General features: G+C 41.4%; 2 protein-coding genes across 7 annotated transcripts; one reads left to right on the forward strand and one right to left on the reverse strand.

The window, feature by feature from the left end:
* Window positions 1-834: 834 nt before the first annotated feature.
* fbxo9 (F-box protein 9) lies at window positions 835-6,588 on the reverse strand. The gene is made up of 13 exons (XM_024388318.1): window positions 6,423-6,588; window positions 5,478-5,558; window positions 4,460-4,594; window positions 4,293-4,350; window positions 3,654-3,741; window positions 3,379-3,506; window positions 2,862-2,976; window positions 2,558-2,676; window positions 2,266-2,356; window positions 2,074-2,169; window positions 1,854-1,947; window positions 1,417-1,577; window positions 835-1,298 (listed from the first exon to the last, which is right to left on the reverse strand). Exons 1-13 carry the CDS (start codon window positions 6,423-6,425, stop codon window positions 1,190-1,192), a joined length of 1,278 nt encoding a protein of 425 aa, XP_024244086.1. The 5' UTR covers window positions 6,426-6,588; the 3' UTR covers window positions 835-1,189.
* A 3,682-nt stretch (window positions 6,589-10,270) lies between these two features.
* Window positions 10,271-20,868, forward strand: LOC112224643 (serine/threonine-protein kinase ICK). Of its 6 annotated transcripts, none has more exons than XR_006079983.1 (14): window positions 10,271-10,626; window positions 11,060-11,370; window positions 12,041-12,095; window positions 13,147-13,268; window positions 13,397-13,476; window positions 13,561-13,693; window positions 15,167-15,338; window positions 15,615-15,782; window positions 16,043-16,426; window positions 16,628-16,830; window positions 17,067-17,227; window positions 19,177-19,284; window positions 19,453-19,664; window positions 19,713-19,990. XR_006079983.1 is itself a non-coding variant. In XM_024388319.2 (14 exons), exons 2-14 carry the CDS (start codon window positions 11,270-11,272, stop codon window positions 20,002-20,004), a joined length of 1,950 nt encoding a protein of 649 aa, XP_024244087.1. In that variant the 5' UTR covers window positions 10,275-10,626; window positions 11,060-11,269; the 3' UTR covers window positions 20,005-20,868. The 6 variants fall into 6 exon arrangements, 5 of the variants coding, with proteins under 5 accessions (XP_024244091.1, XP_024244087.1, XP_024244088.1 ...); XM_024388319.2 differs by having other exon boundaries at window positions 10,275-10,626; window positions 19,453-19,560; window positions 19,850-20,868; XM_024388320.2 differs by having other exon boundaries at window positions 10,275-10,548; window positions 19,453-19,560; window positions 19,850-20,868.
* Window positions 20,869-20,922: the final 54 nt, after the last annotated feature.

A 20,922-nucleotide genomic window follows, 5' to 3' on the forward strand; every position in this document is an offset into this window, starting at 1 on the left:
TGTTGTATGTTCATTTTCCCCGGTTGGTGAACAGAAGTATCACATGGGGAATACTCCGTTTTCAATCCACGGACTTTGATCCATGGGTTATAATCATGACATTGAAGAGCATGAAAACATGACAGTATTATGACAGTGCTTATGAGGACACACCCTAACATGACACCTAGACAACTATCAAAGGTCATGTGAAAGATCAGATTTCACCATTATGAGAGGAAAGCTAATTTTAAATTTAATTTTTGCATTCAATTTCATTTAGCTAAATTTTCTAAATAGAACCTTTAATACGATAAGGTAGTGATGCAACGCAGCAAGCTTCCAATCATCATATTTTGTAATCCGATACAAATTTAATGTAGTAGATCAAATATTTTTCTAATCCGTTTCAGCTTTTCAGCCCTGGGTTCCTAGAATATGTAATAGGTGGATTATGTGTGCCTGGGATTTTTTTCTTGTGTTGGGTATGGGGCAGTGTTGTATTATGATTGGGGTTGTGTAAGAACTCTATCAGAGTTGTGTTTTGGTTGTTGGTGTGTGTGTGCACGCTTTACGCTTTATAGTCACAGATGACAGCAAGGTTTACATTTCAGTTTGCTGCACGGATTCCATTTCCTGGATTGTAAAAGCTAGTGAACTACTGTACCAAAGTAGGCCACATGTTTTCACTGCACCAGGCAGCTACAACCACCGAAAAATGTAATTTAATTCAAAACTTCAATTTATAGTGTAATATATTATCCCAGATGCTTTGACCAGTCAAATGCAATGCTTAGTACACTACTGTAGAGTGTGTCCCCTCTCATCCGAAATCTGACAAGAAAAACAACTACATAGTTCCCACATGTGTTTATTCCGGTTGATCTCCCAGATGGGAGAAAATAGCTTACTACAGAATTAACAAAAATGTGAAAACATTAATTGTTGGGGACAGGTGAAAAACATCCTACTAATGCCACTTTATGTCATCATTCTGGACATCGATCCAGTCTTTAAAAGAAGGAATGATTTTTGTTTTCTGTGACAGCCAAAAACATAATGGCTATGTGACCCACTCACCCCATAAGATTAGAAGCAGATGCAGTTGATTGGTATACATACATTCATTAAAAAACATTTAAACCACAAACCAACAGGAAGAGAGTTATGCATTTAGTCTAGGTGATGTGTAAACTCTGTCTCGGCTGCCCTACAATGGGCGTTCAGAAAATGCTGTGTAGCTCTTCACGCGTGCAAAGTAAAAGGATGCGTACATCTGGTCCAAGTCGAAGGCAGTGACAACTGTCTCGCCGGTGGATCTGCAGGAAAGAGTCAACATTAACATAACATTTTATGTCCCCAATCATTTTTCTCTTGCAATGACATTCATAGACTGAATGCTGTCAAAATCAAAACCCTGGATAACCAGTGTATTACCTGTAGGTGATGTGGCAGGAATGGTGGATCCAATTCAGCTTGTTGAAGCTCTGGCGCCCCCCGGAGGACAACTGCAGTCCCACGTGAAAGCTGTGTTCTGTCTCGGGCGCCGCTGGGTTCCGCCGGCAGAACCGAGAGATTCTCTGGTACTCTGCCACCTTCTGTCAAGAGAACACACACAGGGAGTCAGAACTGGACAGCCAAATCACTTTTCAATCATCTGTGGACGATGACACGGGTCTAAGAAGTCTGAAGTGTTAACAATTTGGTCATTTGTAATTTTCTCCTTGTATTATGTGTCCTGCACTGCACCAGTTGACCCAGTTAATGTGTGAGGAAACTGCCTATCTTGTTGGGTTTAAGTTATAACAGGATTGGAAAATATGCTAATAACTTTCCACATCAAGTTATCCCTGTCCAATGCTGTAACTTCTCACCTCTTCTTTTCTCTTGGAGACAACAACAAAGACTTTGGTTTGATTGTCTGTGTCCTGCGACAGACGATAATGACCACACATAATGGACTCCACCCTGTGTAAAGGGAAAATTAAAGCCATTAATGTTGCAAATCAAATCGTTCTGACAAAAACAAACTATTATTGCCCTGAAATGTTACACTGTCATCCAAGTCTGGTGTGTATGTTGTGTTCTAAATACCTGGTGTTCCTGCTACGTAGACGGGGAACAGTGACCAGTGGGTCCTCAGGTGTGGTCAGCATCATGACTTGGCCATCAGGGAAAAAACGCAGATATCTGGGGACACAAACAGTACACCTAGTCTTATCTGACTGCATGATAGATCATTAGCATATCACAACAAGGAAACCAGTGACTGACTGAGGACCCTACCTGTAGTACTCCACTTGGTGCCAAGCCCTATAGAATCCATCAAGGGACTCCTCTCCCTGACGGATGTATGCCGTCTTGCTGATGTAAACACCTTCAAAATCAACATTGAAAAACCACAGATTGTTTTATTTGGTAAATTCAATCTAGTTTTAGCTATGCAACTTATGCTAGACATGCCAACTGTGCATTGGTATTGAGGAAATAGACTAGTCTATGAAACAATCCCACTTATCTTAGAAGGGATTTTCTTTCTCTAAGAAAGATAAATAACTAATGTTCCTTAAATGTTTACCATCAAAGCGCACACGTGGCCTCTCAAGAAACATCTCCCTCCAGGAGTTGAAGGGCACCAGTTTGGTACAGCTCCGGCCCCACGCTCTCAGACAGGCCGAACGCCAAATCTCTGGGTCCCTGAGGAAATATCAACACCAAGGGGAAATAATCATCTCTGTTCCATTTGAAAAACCAATACGTCATTTAGGAGCCTGTTTTGATCCAGTGTAAGGACCAGTCATTCACAGCACTGGCATGAATTAAAATGAATCCAAGCCATGTTCATTGAAAATATGATGGATTTGTATAGTCTATGGTCTGACCTAGCACAAATGTAGAAGCCTCTACAGACTAAGGAGAGCTGCTCCAGGGCACGCAGGTCCAGATCACGGGACACAACCCAACGGAAGATGTACATCAAGACCTCTGGGGGCAGGGCTGGGGACAGAAACCAGACCGTAAATACAGTATAATAATAGAGTAGTGCCAATCTAATATGCTTCCAGACAGCGGTTTATTGAGACGTTTCCATCCTGACCAAGATCCCAGTGGGATTGAAACACTGAAGACTTACCCGTGTGTCTTAATAAACCACTGTGGGAGCATATTATGAGAGTTGCCAACATTACTTTTTACATGTTATTCATGTCTTCTGTCTAGGACCTGAATTGTGGTGGTCTTTGTAGCTCAGTTGGTAGAGCATGGCACTTGTAATTCTAGGGTAGTGGGTTCAAATCCCGGTACCACCCATTCGTAAAATGTATGCACGCACGACTAAGTTGCTTTGGATAAAGTCATCTGCTAAATTGCATATATTATTATTGCCTGAGTTCTCCCTACCTGAGATGTGCATCTGAGCCATATCCACCTCAGGAACACATATCTTCAGAGAGTTGTCTTGCAGAGTGAGCTGCTGATGGAAGTAGGCCAATAGGTCCTCTATTTCACCATCCATGTCATTCTCATTGCTAGGAAACAGATATGCAGTGTCACACATGGTAGGACATGTATGGAAAAGAGGAGTGACAATGAGTTCAGATGGCGCACACGTTCAATGTGTACGGTATTCAATGTAGTGTTACAAATTGCCAAAGTATTAAGATAAAAATACTTACCCGCCATCTGGATCAGGGGAACGACTGTAGTTGATTTTGAACTCAATGTCAGGCACAATCTGCATTGCCCTGCGATAGTACTTAATTGCTGTAAATTAGGGCAGGAAAAGGGTTGAGCTGTGCTTTTATGTAAAACCATTATTCCCAATCCCAACTACAGTCACACAAGAATCCCATTCAAGTCATGGTACTGATATTAGTATTTTTGCCGCATCATTTTATAAATCATCAATAAGATACTTTGTTGAGCTTCACAATCAATTTTAGATACATACTATGATCCTTAGCACATCACAAAGAAACCAGTGAGTGTCTGAGGCCCCTACCTGTAGTCAAGCCCTATAGAATCCATCAAGGGACTCCTTTAGACATGACACACAAAAAAATTATATCAGTTCCATGACTTGAATGAGTTTTGCCACAAATGCTAAAACATTACTAAACTAAACCAAAGCATGGATTGCTGTCATACCTTGTCCATAGACTGCTTAGAGGGCAAGGAAACCAATGTGTCACTTTGTAATTGGGTGAACCATCCCTTTAAAAGGTCCATAATTTTAACCATACTGAGACAAAATACTAATTTTCAAAAGTGAGTGCTATTTTGCTTTCCCCAACTTGTCTCACAGACATGCATACCTTCATAAACAGCTCCATTCTCTTCTTCCTCAACAGCTTTAAGGAACAACTCTTTGGCCTAAGACAAAGAAACAAAATATGGTAACGATAGTGAAGACAACTATTAGCAATGCAGTCAAATCTGTTGTAAAACTACTATTCTAAATGGCTGAAACAAAATGGCTGACTTTTTCCTCCCGGGCCAGTTCTTGTTTTCTTTTCAAGTCTGCAGCTCTCGACGACAGACCTCGGTTCCCCCCATTGGACGCAGAGTTGGGCTTCAGTTCAGACATCCACTGGGCCCTGAACACATTGAGCTCCACCTAGACATATGGACAATGATGTACAAGTGACTGACATGAAGCATTTTCTTATTGCCTGGGTCAAGTAGTGAGTAGTCTAGTAAATTTAGCCTGCTCTGAGGTTACCCCAGTGGGCAGGTGAAAACAAGAAAGCATTCCAGTAGCCTAAAACAGATCTTTCTAGTTCCTCCCCATTGTTTAAGTAAAATCCTGACAATTGATGGAAATCCGGCAAGTTAAGACCTGCTTGATAAATTTTAAAAAAAACTGAGAACAACCAAAACACAAAGAACTCCAGTACTGATCTTTCTGATTCACCCCTATGTGTAGGTGAATAGCAGCCAATATAATATAGCACTTCTGCATGTAAAAAGCTTGTCAAATTTCTCAGGGCAAGTGATCATAATCTTCAGCCAACCCAAAAAAATACACCTGGTGCCTTTTAAGACTTTAATGTGTACACACACAAAATGACAAAGCATGAGCTACAACACTCCATTGTGTAAGCTTTGTTAATCATAACTGAGTGCATGGCTGCTATCATGAAAAAAATTACATAAAGTCAATATGGATTTCTACATTTAAAGACTTCATTATCACGCAATCCTGAGACGTAACAATAATTGTGTAGACTTTGTATGGTGGGGTTCCCAAGTGGCGCTGAGGTCTAGGGCACTGCATCTCAGCAGTACCCAACATGGTTCAATTCTGGTCTGTATCCCAACCGGCCATGATTGGGAGTCCCATAGGGCAGCGCACAAATGGCCCAGCATCATCCGGGTTAGGGTTTGGCCGGGGTAGCTCGTCATTGTAAATAAGAAGTTGTTCTTAACTGACTTGCCTAGTTAAATAATGGCTAAATAAATAACAATACAAAATATTCTGTCCAAATAAATAATCTTACGTGGAGGTTTGCATCATCAGTACTTCCATTCTCTCCATCTTGATCTTCTACAATGCCAAGAGAGTTGATAACGCTTTCAGCCTGGGCAGAAAAAAAAATGTTTTGTTAAAATAACTAGGCCTAAACATGGCAGAGAATCACAAACAAATGTCTAACAAATAGGGTTGAAATAAATCAGCAAATATTTAAGTCATTAACCAAATTCAAGCTTTGTTTATGGGAGTAATGTGGTTTGGACAGAAAGAAAGCACAACAAATATTCAAGGAGGATGGGATCACGGTTGAAGTTACTTTGAGGTGTAGCATGCACAATGTGCACACGTTAAGTAGAACACGTAGCTAACTAGAGACGAACTGCATTGGCTTTTGCCTCTGCCGGGCAAGGCACTAACTTAACGTTACCTAAACATGTGAAGAACAGGAAGCAAGCATGGTTTAGCACGCCACATTGCCTGAATTTACTTTTCAGACAGTTAGCTTATCTATTCATCTTTTGACAGCTGGTCATTTTTAATGTATCAATACATTAACTACCAGTAGCTACCTAGTTAGCAAACGTTAACTAGTTCGTATCATTGTGGGACTCCCGTGTGGCGCAGCGGTCTAAAGCACTGCATCTCAGTGCTCGAGGCGTCACTACAGACCCTGGTTAGATTCCAGGCTGTATCACAACCGGCCGTGATTGGGAGTCCTATTGGGCAGCGCACAATTGGCCCAGCATCGTCCGGGTTAGGCCGTCATTGTAAATAAGAAGTTGTTCTTAACTGACTTGCCTAGTTAAAAGGTGACATGTTTTACATGCATGTTTACGACTACGGGACACGTCATGCAACCACCAGCAGTAGGCGTGAGTGACCATACTTCCTAGCTAACGTTAGCTAGCTAGCTCGACAACAAGTAGCCGTGTGCAAGGATTAGCCTAAAAAACAAACGACATTGAGCTACCATTATGGCTTATCTGTAAGCTCTTCTGTTGTCCGTAAACGTTTTCAGGAAAGGGTCTACAGATCACGGTCAGAAAAACGGACAACACAACGTGGAAATTTGAGGGATCGCAGAAATGCAGCCATTTCGACGACGTGCTGACGACTGTGTGTAGCGAGAAAGTCACTTACAACAGTGTGTGGGCGTGACGTCAATACACCACGTGACTAACTATTATACACTATATCAGCACACTTATCACATAAGTTTTTACCTTTCTGCTTGTTGTAGGCTAGTACATGTAGGCTAGTACATGGGCCACACAAAAAAGTATCATCCTTCCTTGATTAGCATCTTTTGCTAAAATCGTTCCATCCTAGAGTGATCCTGATTCCCGACTGTACCATGTAGGGGTGTTATTGTTATGAAAGAGAAAGTTAGGGTACATCACAATATAGTCTGAATTGGCATCTTCTCTTCTCACAACTTGGAAAAACAGGACTGGTTAAAGCAATATGGTTAGGAATTAGCTTTACCTGTTCAGTGCAGATGAAGGAAATGAAGAAGGCACTTTTTTTTTACCTTTATTTAACCAGGCAAGTCAGTTAAGAACAAAGTCTTATTTTCAATGACAGCCTAGGAATAGTGGATTAACTGCCTGTTCAGGGGCAGAATGACGGATTTATACTTTGTCAGCTCGGGGGTTTGAACTTGCAACCTTCCAGTTACTAGTCCAACGCTCTAATCACTAGGCTACCCTGCGAGATGTACCCAAATGTTTTATTTGATTAAACTTCATAACATTAAAGAAAAGGTGGTACCCTCACCTCTGTCCCACCCTAAAAGCAGCCAATCACACACTCCCAGTATACAGCACAAGTCAAAAGTTTGGATACACCTACTCATTCAAGGGTTTTTATTTAATTTGACTATTTTCTACATTATATAATAGTAGTGACGAAATCAAAACTACGAAATAACACATATGGAATCATGAAGTAACCAAAAAAGTATTAAACCAATCAAAATATATTTATATTTTAGATTCTTCCAAGTAACCACCATTTGCCTTGATGACAGCTTTGCACACTCTTGGCATTATCTCAACCAGCTTCACCTGGAATGCTTTTCTAACAGTCTTGAGGGACTGAGCACTTGTTAGCTGCTTTTCCTTCACTCTGCGGTCCAACTCATCCTAAACCATCTCAATTGGGTTGAGGTCGGTGGATTGTGGAAGCCAGTTCTTCTGATGCAGCACTCCATCACTCTCGTTCTTGGTCAAATCGTCCCTTACACTGCCTGAGGGTGTGTTGGGTCGTTGTCCTGTTGATAAACAAATTATAATCCCACTGAGCCCAAACCAGATGGGATGGCGTGTCGCTGCAGAATGCTGTGGTAGCCATGCTGGTTAAGTGTCCCTTGAATTGTAAATAAATCACTGACAGTGTCACCAGCAAAGAACTCCCACACCTTCTCATTAATGCTTCCTAGGGGTGACAGGGTAGCCTAGTAGGTAGAGCGTTGGACTAGTAACCGGAAGGTTGCAAGTTCAAACCCCTGAGCTGACAAGGTACAAATCTGTCGTTCTGCCCCTGAACAGACTGTTCCTAGGCCGTCATTGAAAATATGAATTTGTTCTTAACTGACTTGCCTGGTTAAATAAAGGAAAAATAAAACTGGTGGGAGCCACACATGCAGAGATCATCCTTTCACCTACTTTGCATCTCACAAAGACACGGAGGTTGAACAAAACATCTCAAATTTGGACTCATCAGACCAAAGGATAGATTTCCACCAGTCCATTGTTCATGTTTCTTGGCCCAAGCAAGTCTCTTCTTATTATTGGTGTCCTTTAGTAGTGGTTTCTTTGCAGAAATTCAACCATCAAGGCCTGATTCACGCAGTCTCTTCTGAACAGTTGATGTTGAGATGTGTCTGTTACCTGAACTCTGTGAAGCATTTATTTGGGCTGCAATTCCTGAGGCTTGTAACTCTAATGAACTTATCCTCTGCAGCAGAGGTAACTCTGAGTCTTCCTTTCCTGTGGCAGTCCTCATGAGAGTCAGTTTCATCATAGTGCTTGATGGTTTTTGCAACTGCACTTGAAGAAACTTTCAAAGTTCTTGAAATTTTCCGTATTGACTGACCGTCATGTCTTAAAGTAATGATGGATTGTCATTTCTCTTTGCTTATTTGAGCTGTTCTTGCCATTTTTTATTTTATTTTCTAATTTTACCTTTATTTTACTAGGCAAGTCAGTTAAGAACAAATTCTTATTTTCAATGACGGCCTAGGAACAGTGGGTTAACTGCCTGTTCAAGGGCAGAACGACAGATAATATGGACTTGGTCTTTTACCAAATAGGGCTATCTTCTGTATACCCCCTACCTTTTCACAACACAACTGATTGGCTCAAACGCATTAAGAAGGAAAGAAATTCCACAAATAAACTTTAAACAAGGCACGCCTATGAATTGAAATGCATTTCAGCTGGTTGAGAGAATGAAATCCAAGAGTGTGCAAAGCTGTCATCAAGGCAAAGGGTGACTACTTTGAAGAATCTCAAATCTAAAATATATTTTGATTATTTTAACACTTTTTTGGTTAATACATCATTCCGTATGTGCTATTTCGTCGTGTTGATGTCTTCACTATTATTTTACAATGTAGAAAATAGTAAAAATAAAGAAAAAAGCCTGGAATGAGTAGGTGTGTCCAAACTTTTGACTGGTACTGTAAATTTTCATCAAAAATAAATGGGAACGCTCAATTTAGTTCACTGTAGCAGTATTTGGATACCTTGACCCAATTGGACCCCTGCTCCTCCATACTCATTACTCAGCCGGTCACATTCCCTAACCCTCCCTAGTAGATCTGTAAGGTGGAAGCAATTTGGTGGAAGCTCCTCCATATACTTATTCATACCCTTCAGATCTTCAAACATCGAAGGGTTAGGCCCAAGGAGAAGGTCAGGGAGGGAACTCGTTATACCAACTCTTTCGGAAGCTTCACAGAGGTGCCTTCCCACTTCTGACACCAGTGACGCAACTGGTAGAGGGGGTAGAAACAGGAAAGGTCACCTGGACCCGAGCAGGGAGGGTGGGTTGGCAGATACAAAAGCTTGGTGAAGCTTGCTAACTGTGAAGCTGCTGAAGAGGCTAACGTTAGTCAACTCCAACTGACGCAACATAACAATATGACATGGCAATATGTGTTGAAAATTGGGTTGGTGTCAGGTCAAATGATTTATATATACACTAGATTGCCCCCAGAGGGCACTGTTCTGAAGCCTCCACACCTCCATTTTGGCACTCCCTCACGGTGTAAAAAATATTTTGGAAGCTATAGAAATGCATTTATTAATGTCTACATTTGTTTTTGCCACCTTGATTCTATTTCAGACACCTTAATGCATACTTTTAAAATATATTATGTGAGATAAAAAGAAAAAGAAAAGATGAAAAAGTATATAAAACATTTTCTTTAAAGTATAGTTTTTTGAAAGTTCTGTTACTGTCCCCACTACAAAAAATGTATCTTAAATACATGTTATTTTGTTCTTGAAACATTTAATGAAATACCGTAGAATTCCATGTATTGCTATGGAGGACTGCTCCTTCTGGGGAGTGCCAAAATGGCCGAACAGTGGCTGGAATTCCAACTCGGGACTCTTTCTTTTTTTTAAATGTTTTAATTTTTTACTCGGGACTCTTTCTAGAGCTCCGACTTTTAAACCACTGACGTCATGAATTGGCCATATATTTTTCCTAGTTCCCAGTTCTTTTGAACATGGCATAAAACCCTGGATTGCATATGCTATTGTCACGTTCAGATCGATTTTTCGCAGTCGTATTTTTCTGAGTTCCCAGTTGTTTTGAACGCACTGAAGTCGGAAATTTCCGAGTTCCCAGTTCCGAGTTCTTTTGAAAGCGGCATTATATAAATCATTGGTCAAAGCAGAGATGATACGCTTTGTACGCAGGCTTGGTCAGATGTGGTAAGAACACCAAGTCCAGTAGATGGCGGTAATGTGACATAACATTGGTTGCCAACCTCCGTCAAACACCACTGATGTAGAATACGCAAATCTGCGACGCCCTTGGTCGCGCAGCTGTGATTTATTGTGATGGGCCTGGAGGTAATGTGAGTGAGTGTGCTCGACTCTATACAAGTAGTTTATTGGTGTTGTCTTCAAATGTCCGTTATTCGAGTTGAAACGGATTGGGTGGGTGTCTTTTTAACTATTTTGACTTTGCTTTTTGTCATTATTATCAGCAGAAGTCAAAGATTGATCGTGTGTCTAGCTAACGTTAACCTTAGCTCGTCTGCAACATCTGTTTCTCGTTGCAGCAGTAACCAAAACATGACATTCTCGTCAGAAATCTTACCAGACAGATTTTACTCTTAAAATCGTATGCATGCCTGCCTGCCCTGTAGGTAACGTTTGCTAGGTAGCTAGTAATGAAATAGGCTAAAACAGTCTGACTACTGTCTGTTGAAGGTCTAGTCAGAAGATAATTTGCATGAAATTAGAAACCATCTGTCTCAGATTCGTTGTATTGTCTGGAAACGGAAAAATAAGTGTATATTTCTCCCCTGTGATTGGTTCTATGGCTTCCTCTAATGACACCCCACCCCTTCCCATCCCTTTTCCTCAGGAGGAGGCAAGAAGCCCATGACAACATGAGTCCTCCAGCTGTGCCTGTGGTCCACTGTTGTTGTCACAGGAACATCTGGTTACACTCAACTGCTGCAGGAGGCTGCCAGCCTACCACCTCTGTGTTCCTTCAACCTACCACCTCTCTGTGTTCCTTCAGCACGTATTGATCTGATCTGCTCCTGGGCGATGGTGAGGAGAGGGCAGCACCATGAATAGATACACCACGCTCAGGCAGCTCGGGGATGGCACCTACGGCTCAGTCATCCTCGGCCGCAGCCTGGAATCAGGAGAACTGGTCGCAATTAAGAAGTGAGTGTAGGTCACATTGTCATAGCATTGTTAGTATGAAAAAAAGAAGGCTGTGATCTCTATGTGCAATTGCAGTCCCACCTTTTGAAGGGTTGGTGTATAGTGTAGGTTACATATTATCCTCTGGTGCCTAAATTGAAGGGCTTCAGCTTACAAGTTGTTGTAGCTGCTAAGCCGTGTAGTAAAATTAGCTGCCAGTGCCGGTGGGATTCGCTAGGAATGGCATTAGCCGGTGGCCAATCCCACGCGTGGTTAAGCTGACAGCTGTCTAGGCAGATGTCGACGAATGAAAGTGCACGGATGACTGACAGGCCCACCTATTTGGCTGATTTGAAAAAAAAAGGCATCTGTTGGTGAGTACCTTTGGGCAGGATCATAAAAACTTCTGGCTTCTAGTTATAACTTTGACAGGAAGTATGTGGGGGGTTTGGCAGCCACAGACTAGTTGCATAAATTTATGATGTTGGTGGCGTCGCTCTCTTGAGATTGAAATGGAAAGGGCCTCTGCCTGTTATAAACCTGCTCTTTTCAATCATACATTTTATACGTATTCATCAAACTTCTTATATCAATTAAAAGAGTCCCAATATGTTTTACAATAAAAAGTATGATCTATGATATGTTGGTCCTTTAATTCAGTTAGGCTGAAATGATTGCATATTTGTTTCAGAATGAAGAGAAAATTCTACTCATGGGAGGAATGCATGAATCTTCGTGAGGTCATAGTAAGTTCTCCTTCCCAGATATGATGCTTGTGGGTAAAATGCTCCACCTATTGCAGTGTTTCCCCTAGGATTTTGTCCAGCAGTGGTGGAAAGGGTAGGCACTGCACCACACCGGTATAGGGCAGCCTAAAGAATACAGCCTATGCTTTCAGTTGTTGTCTACTGTTTCACCAGTTAGTGTTTTTGTACCACCATTTAAATTCCACCTCTACTCAGAACCACAGAAACCAACACAAAGAATCTAGAAGGTGACTCTTGTGTGTACTGTCTTTGGATTTTAACTCTCTAGTTCCTCACTCAGACCCAGATATTCATTCTTTGCCGAGAGCTTGAATCCAAAGGAGTGTAGCAGCATTCTAGAAGAAAACCAGCCCTCCAGGGATCTTGGTTAGAATGTCAGCTGTAAATAGCATGTGCCACCACCAAGACCCATAACGACTTTCCCCTCTACTCAAAACTGGCATGGTGCCTCCATTTACCTCCATACTTTTCAGTGCATGGGAAAACTTCACCTGCATTTACTATGATCTGCTCTAGTTTTCTTTAGTACACCTGAGTTATAAAGCATAAAGAAATCCCTAAAGCCTGCACTTTAAGAAATACCAGTTGTTCCCCACACTGTACCCAAGATGATATACAGTTTATTCATGCTTTGATTGTCAATCAATGTTTTTATTTTGAACTAAAGCGTATTTGTTGTATGCCGGTTTTAAGGGTCAGATCTTCTGTCTTACCTTTTTATGTTTCTAAGTCTGGAGGCCGACAGCAGCTTAATTGGGGAGAATGGGCTCGTGGTAATGGCTGGAGCGGAATTATTGAAATGGTATCAAATACATCAAACAAATGGTTTCCAGGTGGTTGATGCCATTCCATTTGTGCCGTTTCAGCCATTGTTATGAGCGGTCCTCCCCTCAGCAGCATCCTGTGGTGTCTAGGTCTGGCCATGATGGAGTGTTGCAGAGCTGTTTTTGATGATTTACAGATTGAGGTTATTTCCCTCATGCTTTGTCTTGATTGCTAAGGTACCATCTAATTTGTTCACTCCTTTCAGTCCTTGAAGAAACTCAACCACGCGAATGTGGTCAAACTCAAGGAGGTTATACGGGAAAATGACCACTTGTACTTTGTGTTTGAATACATGAAGGAGAACTTGTATCAACTAATGAAAGACAGGTAAATATAGCTTTTTTAAATTCACATAGCCTATATGTAGGCTATTTGAAATGGGTTTAGTGCTTTGGGGATAATTGTCAGTAGGTCAAAATCATAGCTCATATATTGTTATCTGTATCATGTTACAGGTCTCGGCTGTTCCCTGAATCTGCTGTGCGAAATATTATGTTCCAGATACTGCAGGGATTAGCTTTTATTCATAAGCATGGTATGATTAGAATGATACACTAGCACTTTTTGCTAATGCTTTAACTTGTTACTTTGTATGCTCACTGTATGATTTTCCCCCTAGGATTCTTTCACAGGGATATGAAACCTGAGAATCTTCTGTGCATGGGACCAGAGCTTGTGAAAATAGCTGACTTTGGGCTTGCCCGTGAGATAAGATCTCGGCCGCCATACACAGATTATGTTTCAACAAGATGGTTAGTTTTATTACCTCCATATGATGGGTTTATGTGTCACTAACCACATTTCTATCCACAGCTTTTATACGAGTGAAGTCATACCGTATATAAAAAAATAAATCACGCCATTTGAGATGGCGTGATTTAAATGCTTACAGATCATTTGTTAATTTGACATGGTGGGATATATTTGTGTCGGTAAAGTTAATAATGCGAGAAATGGCGGTGGAAACGCCTTTTATGCACAAATATTGATATAATAACCATCATATGTCGTGGAATTTCAGTACTGAGAGAGACTTAGTCATTTCTTCAAACAATCATCTTATTGCAATAATGAAACTGTCAACTCAACAGTCTTGACTGTTAGGCTGAGAGCCTACCCTTTACAGACCATGCTGTTCCTTATATACCTCGTACCAAGATTGCTCAATCATAGCTGGTTCAACCCACCCCCCCATATAGATAAGCCACTTTGGGTTCATCCTATGGTCATCTGCCTCTGGTGCTGTCTCCCAGATGCCAGGAAGATTGGGACTACTGAGGCCTTTGCTCTGTTCCTCCAGGCTCTCTCAATCTCGGTGACACCCACCACATCTTATCTATGGAATGCCATCTGTAGGTTTTTACTTAGCCATCACTTAATCAGTTGCCAGCGCCAGCTTAAAAAAACTCCTCTCAGTTCACTCAGGATGAAGGAAATATCTTACTACAATATTAGTGAAGTAAATTATTTCTAACTATTAATCTCAAACAAATAAGGTGAATACATAATTTTTCCCTCACACATATCAAAGTAAACTTTGAGTCACTCGATGATATGGTGTTTGGCCCTCCCACTACGACTTTGGAAACCATGCAGTTTATAAGGCTACAGATGAAATCAGTTATGATGAACTTCACAGGGTGGTGAAAGTGCAGAGTGATGAGCTTGATGCTGCTTTCCAATAAATATTGAGGGTCTTATTCTGGTGACATGATGATCGATGCTTGAATGCCATTTGACAAATAACATTTTTTTCTCGCTCTTATCCATAATCTCATCATACACAGTAGGCCAGCCTACCCGTACTGTATCTGTGAGCTGTTGGCTAGAGCGCACGTGCCAAGCCCAGGGTAGACACATTTGCTATTTAATGCAACACTTTTTGTGACAAAACTATTGATAGAGTTGAAAGTCCGATGGAAACACTTTGAACTTTAGATTTTGATCCGGTACATAAAAACATAAGCATTTTGTGTGCACCACGTCATCACATACGTCAGTTTGGTGGAAACACCACTGGTGGGAAAATGCGCATATTTTCAATGCGAATTTTAGAATCTTCGCCAATTGGATGGAAACCTAACTACTGACACCATATTTAGTTATACCTGAATTTATTTGTCTAATTTTCTGTCAATTTGTGACATGAAACCTCTATTTCTCTCATCATGGGGAGCATCAACCAGCCTATAAAGCCCTTCTCCCTTCTCTGTGGTGTCTTCCAGGTACAGAGCTCCAGAGGTGTTGCTGAGGTCCACCTCGTACAGCTCTCCCATAGACCAGTGGGCTGTGGGCTGCATCATGGCAGAGCTTTACACCCTCAGGCCTCTGTTCCCTGGCTCCAGTGAAGTGGACACCATCTTCAAAATCTGCCAAGTCCTGGGAACTCCAATGAAGGTAGCCTTGTTCACCGGGGCTGTTAGATCCAGAATATCAGCCAAAAGCAAGCTATACTGTCCTCACATCATCATGTAAAATGTCTTGTGGTGGTGTTAAATACAGAAATCAAACCTCACTGAAGATGTGATCAGTCTTGTGTAATGTGCTTTTGAAATGACAAACTTCACAAATTATTTGTCATAACATCTAAAAAATGGTTACATCTCTCTATTTTATTACTATATGGTAAAATAAGCAGGTCAATAATCATTGTGTTGGATCCACTTCTTCTAGAATGACTGGCTGGAGGGCTTCCAGTTGTCAGCAGCCATGAATTTCCGCTGGCCCCAGTGTGTCCCCAGTAATCTGAGTAGTCTGATCCCCAACGCCAGTACTGAGGCCATCCATCTGATGAGAGACCTACTCCAGTGGGACCCTAAGAAGAGGCCAGCCTCTGCCCATGTAGCAAACCCTGGCTTGGGCATATCTCTGTTATAATCTAGGCTAAAATAAATGTTTAGAATGGATCCTTAGAATAGTTATTTTACCATCCACTGATAGAATGGTGAATACTGAAATAATTATTAGATTTAAAGCTATGTTAGCTTGTACATTGCTAAACAGGTTAGATATTCTAACATTTTAATGGCATGTCAATTGATTAATATGTCCTGTTTTGGGATCCTTCAAAGCCAATCAATTATTTTATTCTCCATTTGCAGGCCCTCAGGTACTCCTACTTCTACGTGGGTCAGGCGTTGGGCACTCCTCAGCAGATCCTGGAGCAGGGCAGGCCTCAGCCAGGTCCCCTACCTCCACAGCCACCACAACCATTACAGCAGCACCTGCAGCAGCTACAACCACTGCTGCTGCTCAAGCCAGTGCCCCCTCCCCAGCCAGCGCCCCCAAATCAGCATTTCACCTCGTCCAGGCCCCTGCAACAGATCCATCCAGCCCCAGTCTCAGCCCCCACCCCAGTTCCATCGTACCAGAGGCACTCAAAGCTGTTGCGAGAGCAGCCCAACCGCATGGTGAAGCAGGAGGAGACTGAGATGGTCCCACAGACCCGCTTAACTTACGTTGTTGACAAGAGCTTACAGAGCCAGGTGAGTTTTCAGTCACCAACCAGGGCTACTTGAGCACGGCAAGCATTCATCAGTGTAATGTCATTAAATGTTAGAATACCTTGTTAAATGAATACAAAATTAAATGGAAAGTTGATGAATTCTTCAGAAATGTAATTGAACTGTTTTTCTTCTTTCTCTCTCCATAGAGATTGTTAATACACCATTTCCTTTTTTTAACAGTTGACCCAGGAGGCTGAGAATGCCAACTTCTTAAGCTATCAGACGAAACCTAAGGGTGGAGGACGCCGGCGATGGGGCCATGGCACAGGCCTCCTAAAGGGTGACGAGTGGGATGACTTTGAGGACACTGAGCTGACCACACTAAGTTTTCTGGGCAAAACAAACTTTCCTACAGAAAAACGAAGAGAGGAGACGTTGAGCAGGTGAGATTGTCTGCCTGCGTTATCCCAGTGACCTGCTTTAACCTGCGTTATCCCAGTGACCTGCTTTAACCTGCGTTATCCCAGTGACCTGCTTTAACCTGCGTTATCCCAGTGACCTGCTTTAACCTGCGTTATCCCAGTGACCTGCTTTAACCTGCGTTATCCCAGTGACCTGTGCGTTAACAGTCTGATCTTTTCAGATAAGGGCTTTTATGTATTTCTGTTATGCCTTTCAGGTACGGAAATGTTTTGGATTTTAGCAGCCCCAAAGTTAAGGGGCAGGTGACGACAGGTGAGGATGCACCTTTGAATCTGAACAAGGCCATGTCCTACCAGGAGCCTTCAAGGACAGCCTCTGCCAAACAGTATTACTTGAAGCAGTCAAGATATCTACCAGGTAGAAAATACAAAAACCTTACCTTTCTTCCAAGTGGATATTTTTAACAAGGCACTTTCAGTTATTGCCAATGTACACTACTGTTCAAAAGTTTGGGGTCACTTAGAAATGTTCTTGTTTTTGAAAGAAGACACATTTTATGTCCATTTAAAATAACATCAACTTGATCAGAAATACAGTGTAGACATTGTAGTAAATTACTATTGTAGCTGGAAATGGCTGATTTAAAAAAATTTTTTTTTATCTACATAGCCGTACAGAGGCCCATTATCAGCAACCATCACTCCTGTCTTCCAATGGCACGTTGTGTTAGCTAATCCCAAGTTTCATTTTAAAAGGCTAATTGATCATTAGAAAAACCTTTTGCAATTATGTTAGCACAGCTGAAAACTGTTGTGCTGATTTTAAAGAAGCAATAAAACTGGCCTTTAGACTAGTTGAGTATCTGGAGCATCAGCATTTGTGGATTCGATTACAGGCTCAAAATGGCCAGAAACAAAGACATTTCTTCTGAAACTAAATCAGTCTATTTTTGTTCTGAGAAATGAAAGCTATTTCATGTGAGAAATTGCCAATAAAGAAGATCTTGTACAACGCTGTGTACTACTCCCTTCACAGAACAGCGTAAACTGTCTCTAACCAGAATAGAAAGAGGAGTGGGAGGACCCGGTGCACAACTGAGCAAGAGGACAAGTACATTAGATGGTCTAGTTTGAGAAACAGATGCCTCACAAGTCATCAACTGGCAGCTTCATTAAATAGTACCCGCAAAACACCAGTCTCAACGTCAACAGTGAAGAGGCGACTCCGGGATGCTGGCCTTCTAGGTAGAGTTGCAAAGAAAAAGCCATATCCCAGACTGGCAAATAAAAGATTAAGATGAGCAAAAGAACAGACTGGGAGATTGGAAAACAGTGTTATGGATAGATTAATTTAAGTTTGAAGTTCACAAAGAAGAACATTTGTGAGACGCAAATGCTGGAGGAGTGCTTGACGCCATCTGTCAAGCATGGTGGAGGCAATATGATGGTCTGGGGGTGCTTTGGTGGTGGTAAAGTGGGAGATTTGTACAGGGTAAAAGGGATCTTGAAGAAGAAAGGCTATCACTCCATTTTGCAATGCCATGCCATACCCTGTGGACGGTGCTTAATTGGAGACAATTTCCTCTTACAACAGAACAATGATCCAATGCACAGCTCCAAACTATGCAAGAACTATTTAGGGAAGAAGCCGTCAGCTGGTATTCTGTCTATAATGGAGTGGCCAGCACAGTCAACCCAATTAAGCTGTTGTGGGAGCAGCTTGACCGTATGGTAAGTGCCCATCAGGCCAAGCCAATCCAACTTGTGGGAGGTGCTTCAGGAAGCATGGAGTGAAATCTATTCAGATTACCTCAATGAATTGACAACTAGAATGCCAAAGGTCTGCAAGGCTGTAATTGCTGCAAATGGAGGATTCTTTGACGAAAGCTATGTTTGAAGGACACAATTAGTATTTCAATTAAGAATCATTATTTATAACCTTGTCAACATCCTGACTATATTTCTTATTCATTTTGCAACACATTTCATGTATGTTTCCATGGAAAACAAGGACATTTCTAAGTGACCCCAAACGTTTTAACGGTAGTTTATATCATAAAATGAGGTCACTAATCGGCATTGAGCCTTCTTTTTCAGTGAACTTTGAACTTGATGTAACTGCCATTTTTCTACCAAATCAGAGCCATAAGCATATGCACATGCTCTGATATAGAATGCCTAATGGTTTTCAAACCTGGATGAAACCACATTCTTTTCAGCACCTGATTATCAATGATCATCATCTCAGGAGTGGCTATGTTGCTGAGTCATGATGATATAGTCTTGTTGAACCACAAGGGGCAGCTTGTTGCAATGGAAATGACATATCAAACTCTATTTCCTAATCTATCCCATCTAACCCTGCAGGTTTAAGTACTAAAAAGAATATGGCAATAAATTCCAACTACAGTGAAAGCAACCTCTGGGGCAGCAAAATTCCTGTTGGAGGAACACTTCCTAACCGAGGCACTCATGGTAATGATTTGTGTTGGGACCAATGTCCTGCATGTTTATCACCTGTCATCCTACTACACTAGTGAGAGGGCTGTGTGGTATAAGCTAGGGTGATGTCTATCTGTGGTGTGTGCTAACAGTATTACATGTAAGGTACATTTCCTGTTATCTTTGATGGCCCAATCACAGGTTCAAATACTCTTCCAAGTGGATATGTACCGAACTATTACAAAAAAGAGGTTGGCTCTGCCGGCCAAAGAGTGCAACTCGCACCTATAGGGGACTCAACAGCATCAAGTGAGTGATCTATAGGGGACTCGACAGCATCAACTGAGGGACCTATAGGGGACTGGACAGCATCAACTGAGGGACCTATAGGGGACTCGACAGCATCAACTGAGGGACCTAGGGGACTTCAAGGGAGGGGGGACTCGACAGCATCAAGGGAGGGACCTATTGGGGACTCGACAGCATCAAGGGAGGGATCTTTGTAGTCTCGATGCACAGTTGTCAATCCAGGCTAGGTGCTGTGTAGTAATGTAATTCTATTGTAAGGTAATAATGTGGCTTGTCTCTGCTGTCACAGATTATGCAACCTGGAGGTCGTCTAGCAGAAGTCAGATGGGTGCCTCGTCCTATGTGCCGTCGCCCACCAAGACTACGCCTGGCCTACGGTCTCGCCCCCCAGCACAGGCCATCCATGGGCGCACAGACTGGTCTGCCAAATATGGACACCGCTAGTGGCCTCTTTGGGACACTTGTGTTATTTCAGTACTTCAGATTTGTCTTTTCCCTATAAAAGGAAAAATGTATGTTTTCATATGTACATGTTATACAGCAATAACCTTGGTTTTGTATTAATCTGTGTCTATTGTTCAATGTACAACTTTTTGCAGTGTGTGTGTGTGTGTGTGTGTGTGTGTGTGTGTGTGTGTGTGTGTATTATATGGATAAATGACCTCTGCAAAATGTTGGTGTCGTCACATTTTGTTCAGTGACAAATTCCATACCTTTTTTTTGTTTATTGCGTAGCATAACTTTCTCAACCCCTTCTTAAAATGTTTGTTCCATAGATTTTGTAAAACGGCCCCATGACGTCCCCACGATCCAGTCTTTATGCATTTTATATTGCAAATATCACTGTGATATTTTGGCCAACACTGTTTTTCTGTTGCCAATTTGTCTTTTTATTTTTTTTACATGTTTTTCTTGGTGCTTTCTTTCATGAGACATTCTGGAATACAGGAAACACTTGTATCTTGATCATTTTTATATTTTATTCATAGTTTTTTTTCTCTAAATCAATAACTCTGTGCTTTATTTTAATCAGAATTGATGACACAATTGGCTTTAGTGTTATCTTTCTTTGTAATGAATTGTGTGGCTCTCAAAAAAAATGTATTGAGAGATTGTACGTTGACTTGCTTTATCTGCTGGGCCAAATTGTAAAAACATGTATAACTGCCAGTTACCAAATGCCATTGCTAACATTTTATTTATGTGATATTGTAATGACCATTTCATTAACAACAGTTTTTTTTGTAATGGTCATCTCTTTGACATAATTCTGTTTTGATTTGTAATCAATAAACTCATTGGTGTGTATATCGTCAGATTTAGTAATTAAGTAGTTAAGAAATAAATCTTATTTTTACCATG

The sequence above is a fragment of the Oncorhynchus tshawytscha genome, linkage group LG25, assembly GCF_018296145.1.
Source record: "Oncorhynchus tshawytscha isolate Ot180627B linkage group LG25, Otsh_v2.0, whole genome shotgun sequence".
In the NCBI taxonomy this organism is placed as follows: domain Eukaryota; kingdom Metazoa; phylum Chordata; class Actinopteri; order Salmoniformes; family Salmonidae; genus Oncorhynchus; species Oncorhynchus tshawytscha.

Excerpts from the sequence above, each read along its gene's own strand:
- fbxo9 (XM_024388318.1), bottom strand. Across the intron at positions 4,595-5,477 it reads CTGATGATGCAAACCTCCAC|GTGGAGCTCAATGTGTTCAG; the intron begins GTAAGATTATTT and ends CCATATGTCTAG. Across the intron at positions 1,578-1,853 it reads TCTCCAAGAGAAAAGAAGAG|AAGGTGGCAGAGTACCAGAG; the intron begins GTGAGAAGTTAC and ends TTCTCTTGACAG.
- LOC112224643 (XM_024388319.2), top strand. The coding sequence starts at position 11,270 with ATGAATAGATACACCACGCTCAGGCAGCTCGGGGATGGCACCTACGGC. Across the intron at positions 16,831-17,066 it reads AGAGAGGAGACGTTGAGCAG|GTACGGAAATGTTTTGGATT; the intron begins GTGAGATTGTCT and ends TATGCCTTTCAG. Across the intron at positions 19,561-19,849 it reads AGGGGACTCAACAGCATCAA|ATTATGCAACCTGGAGGTCG; the intron begins GTGAGTGATCTA and ends CTGCTGTCACAG.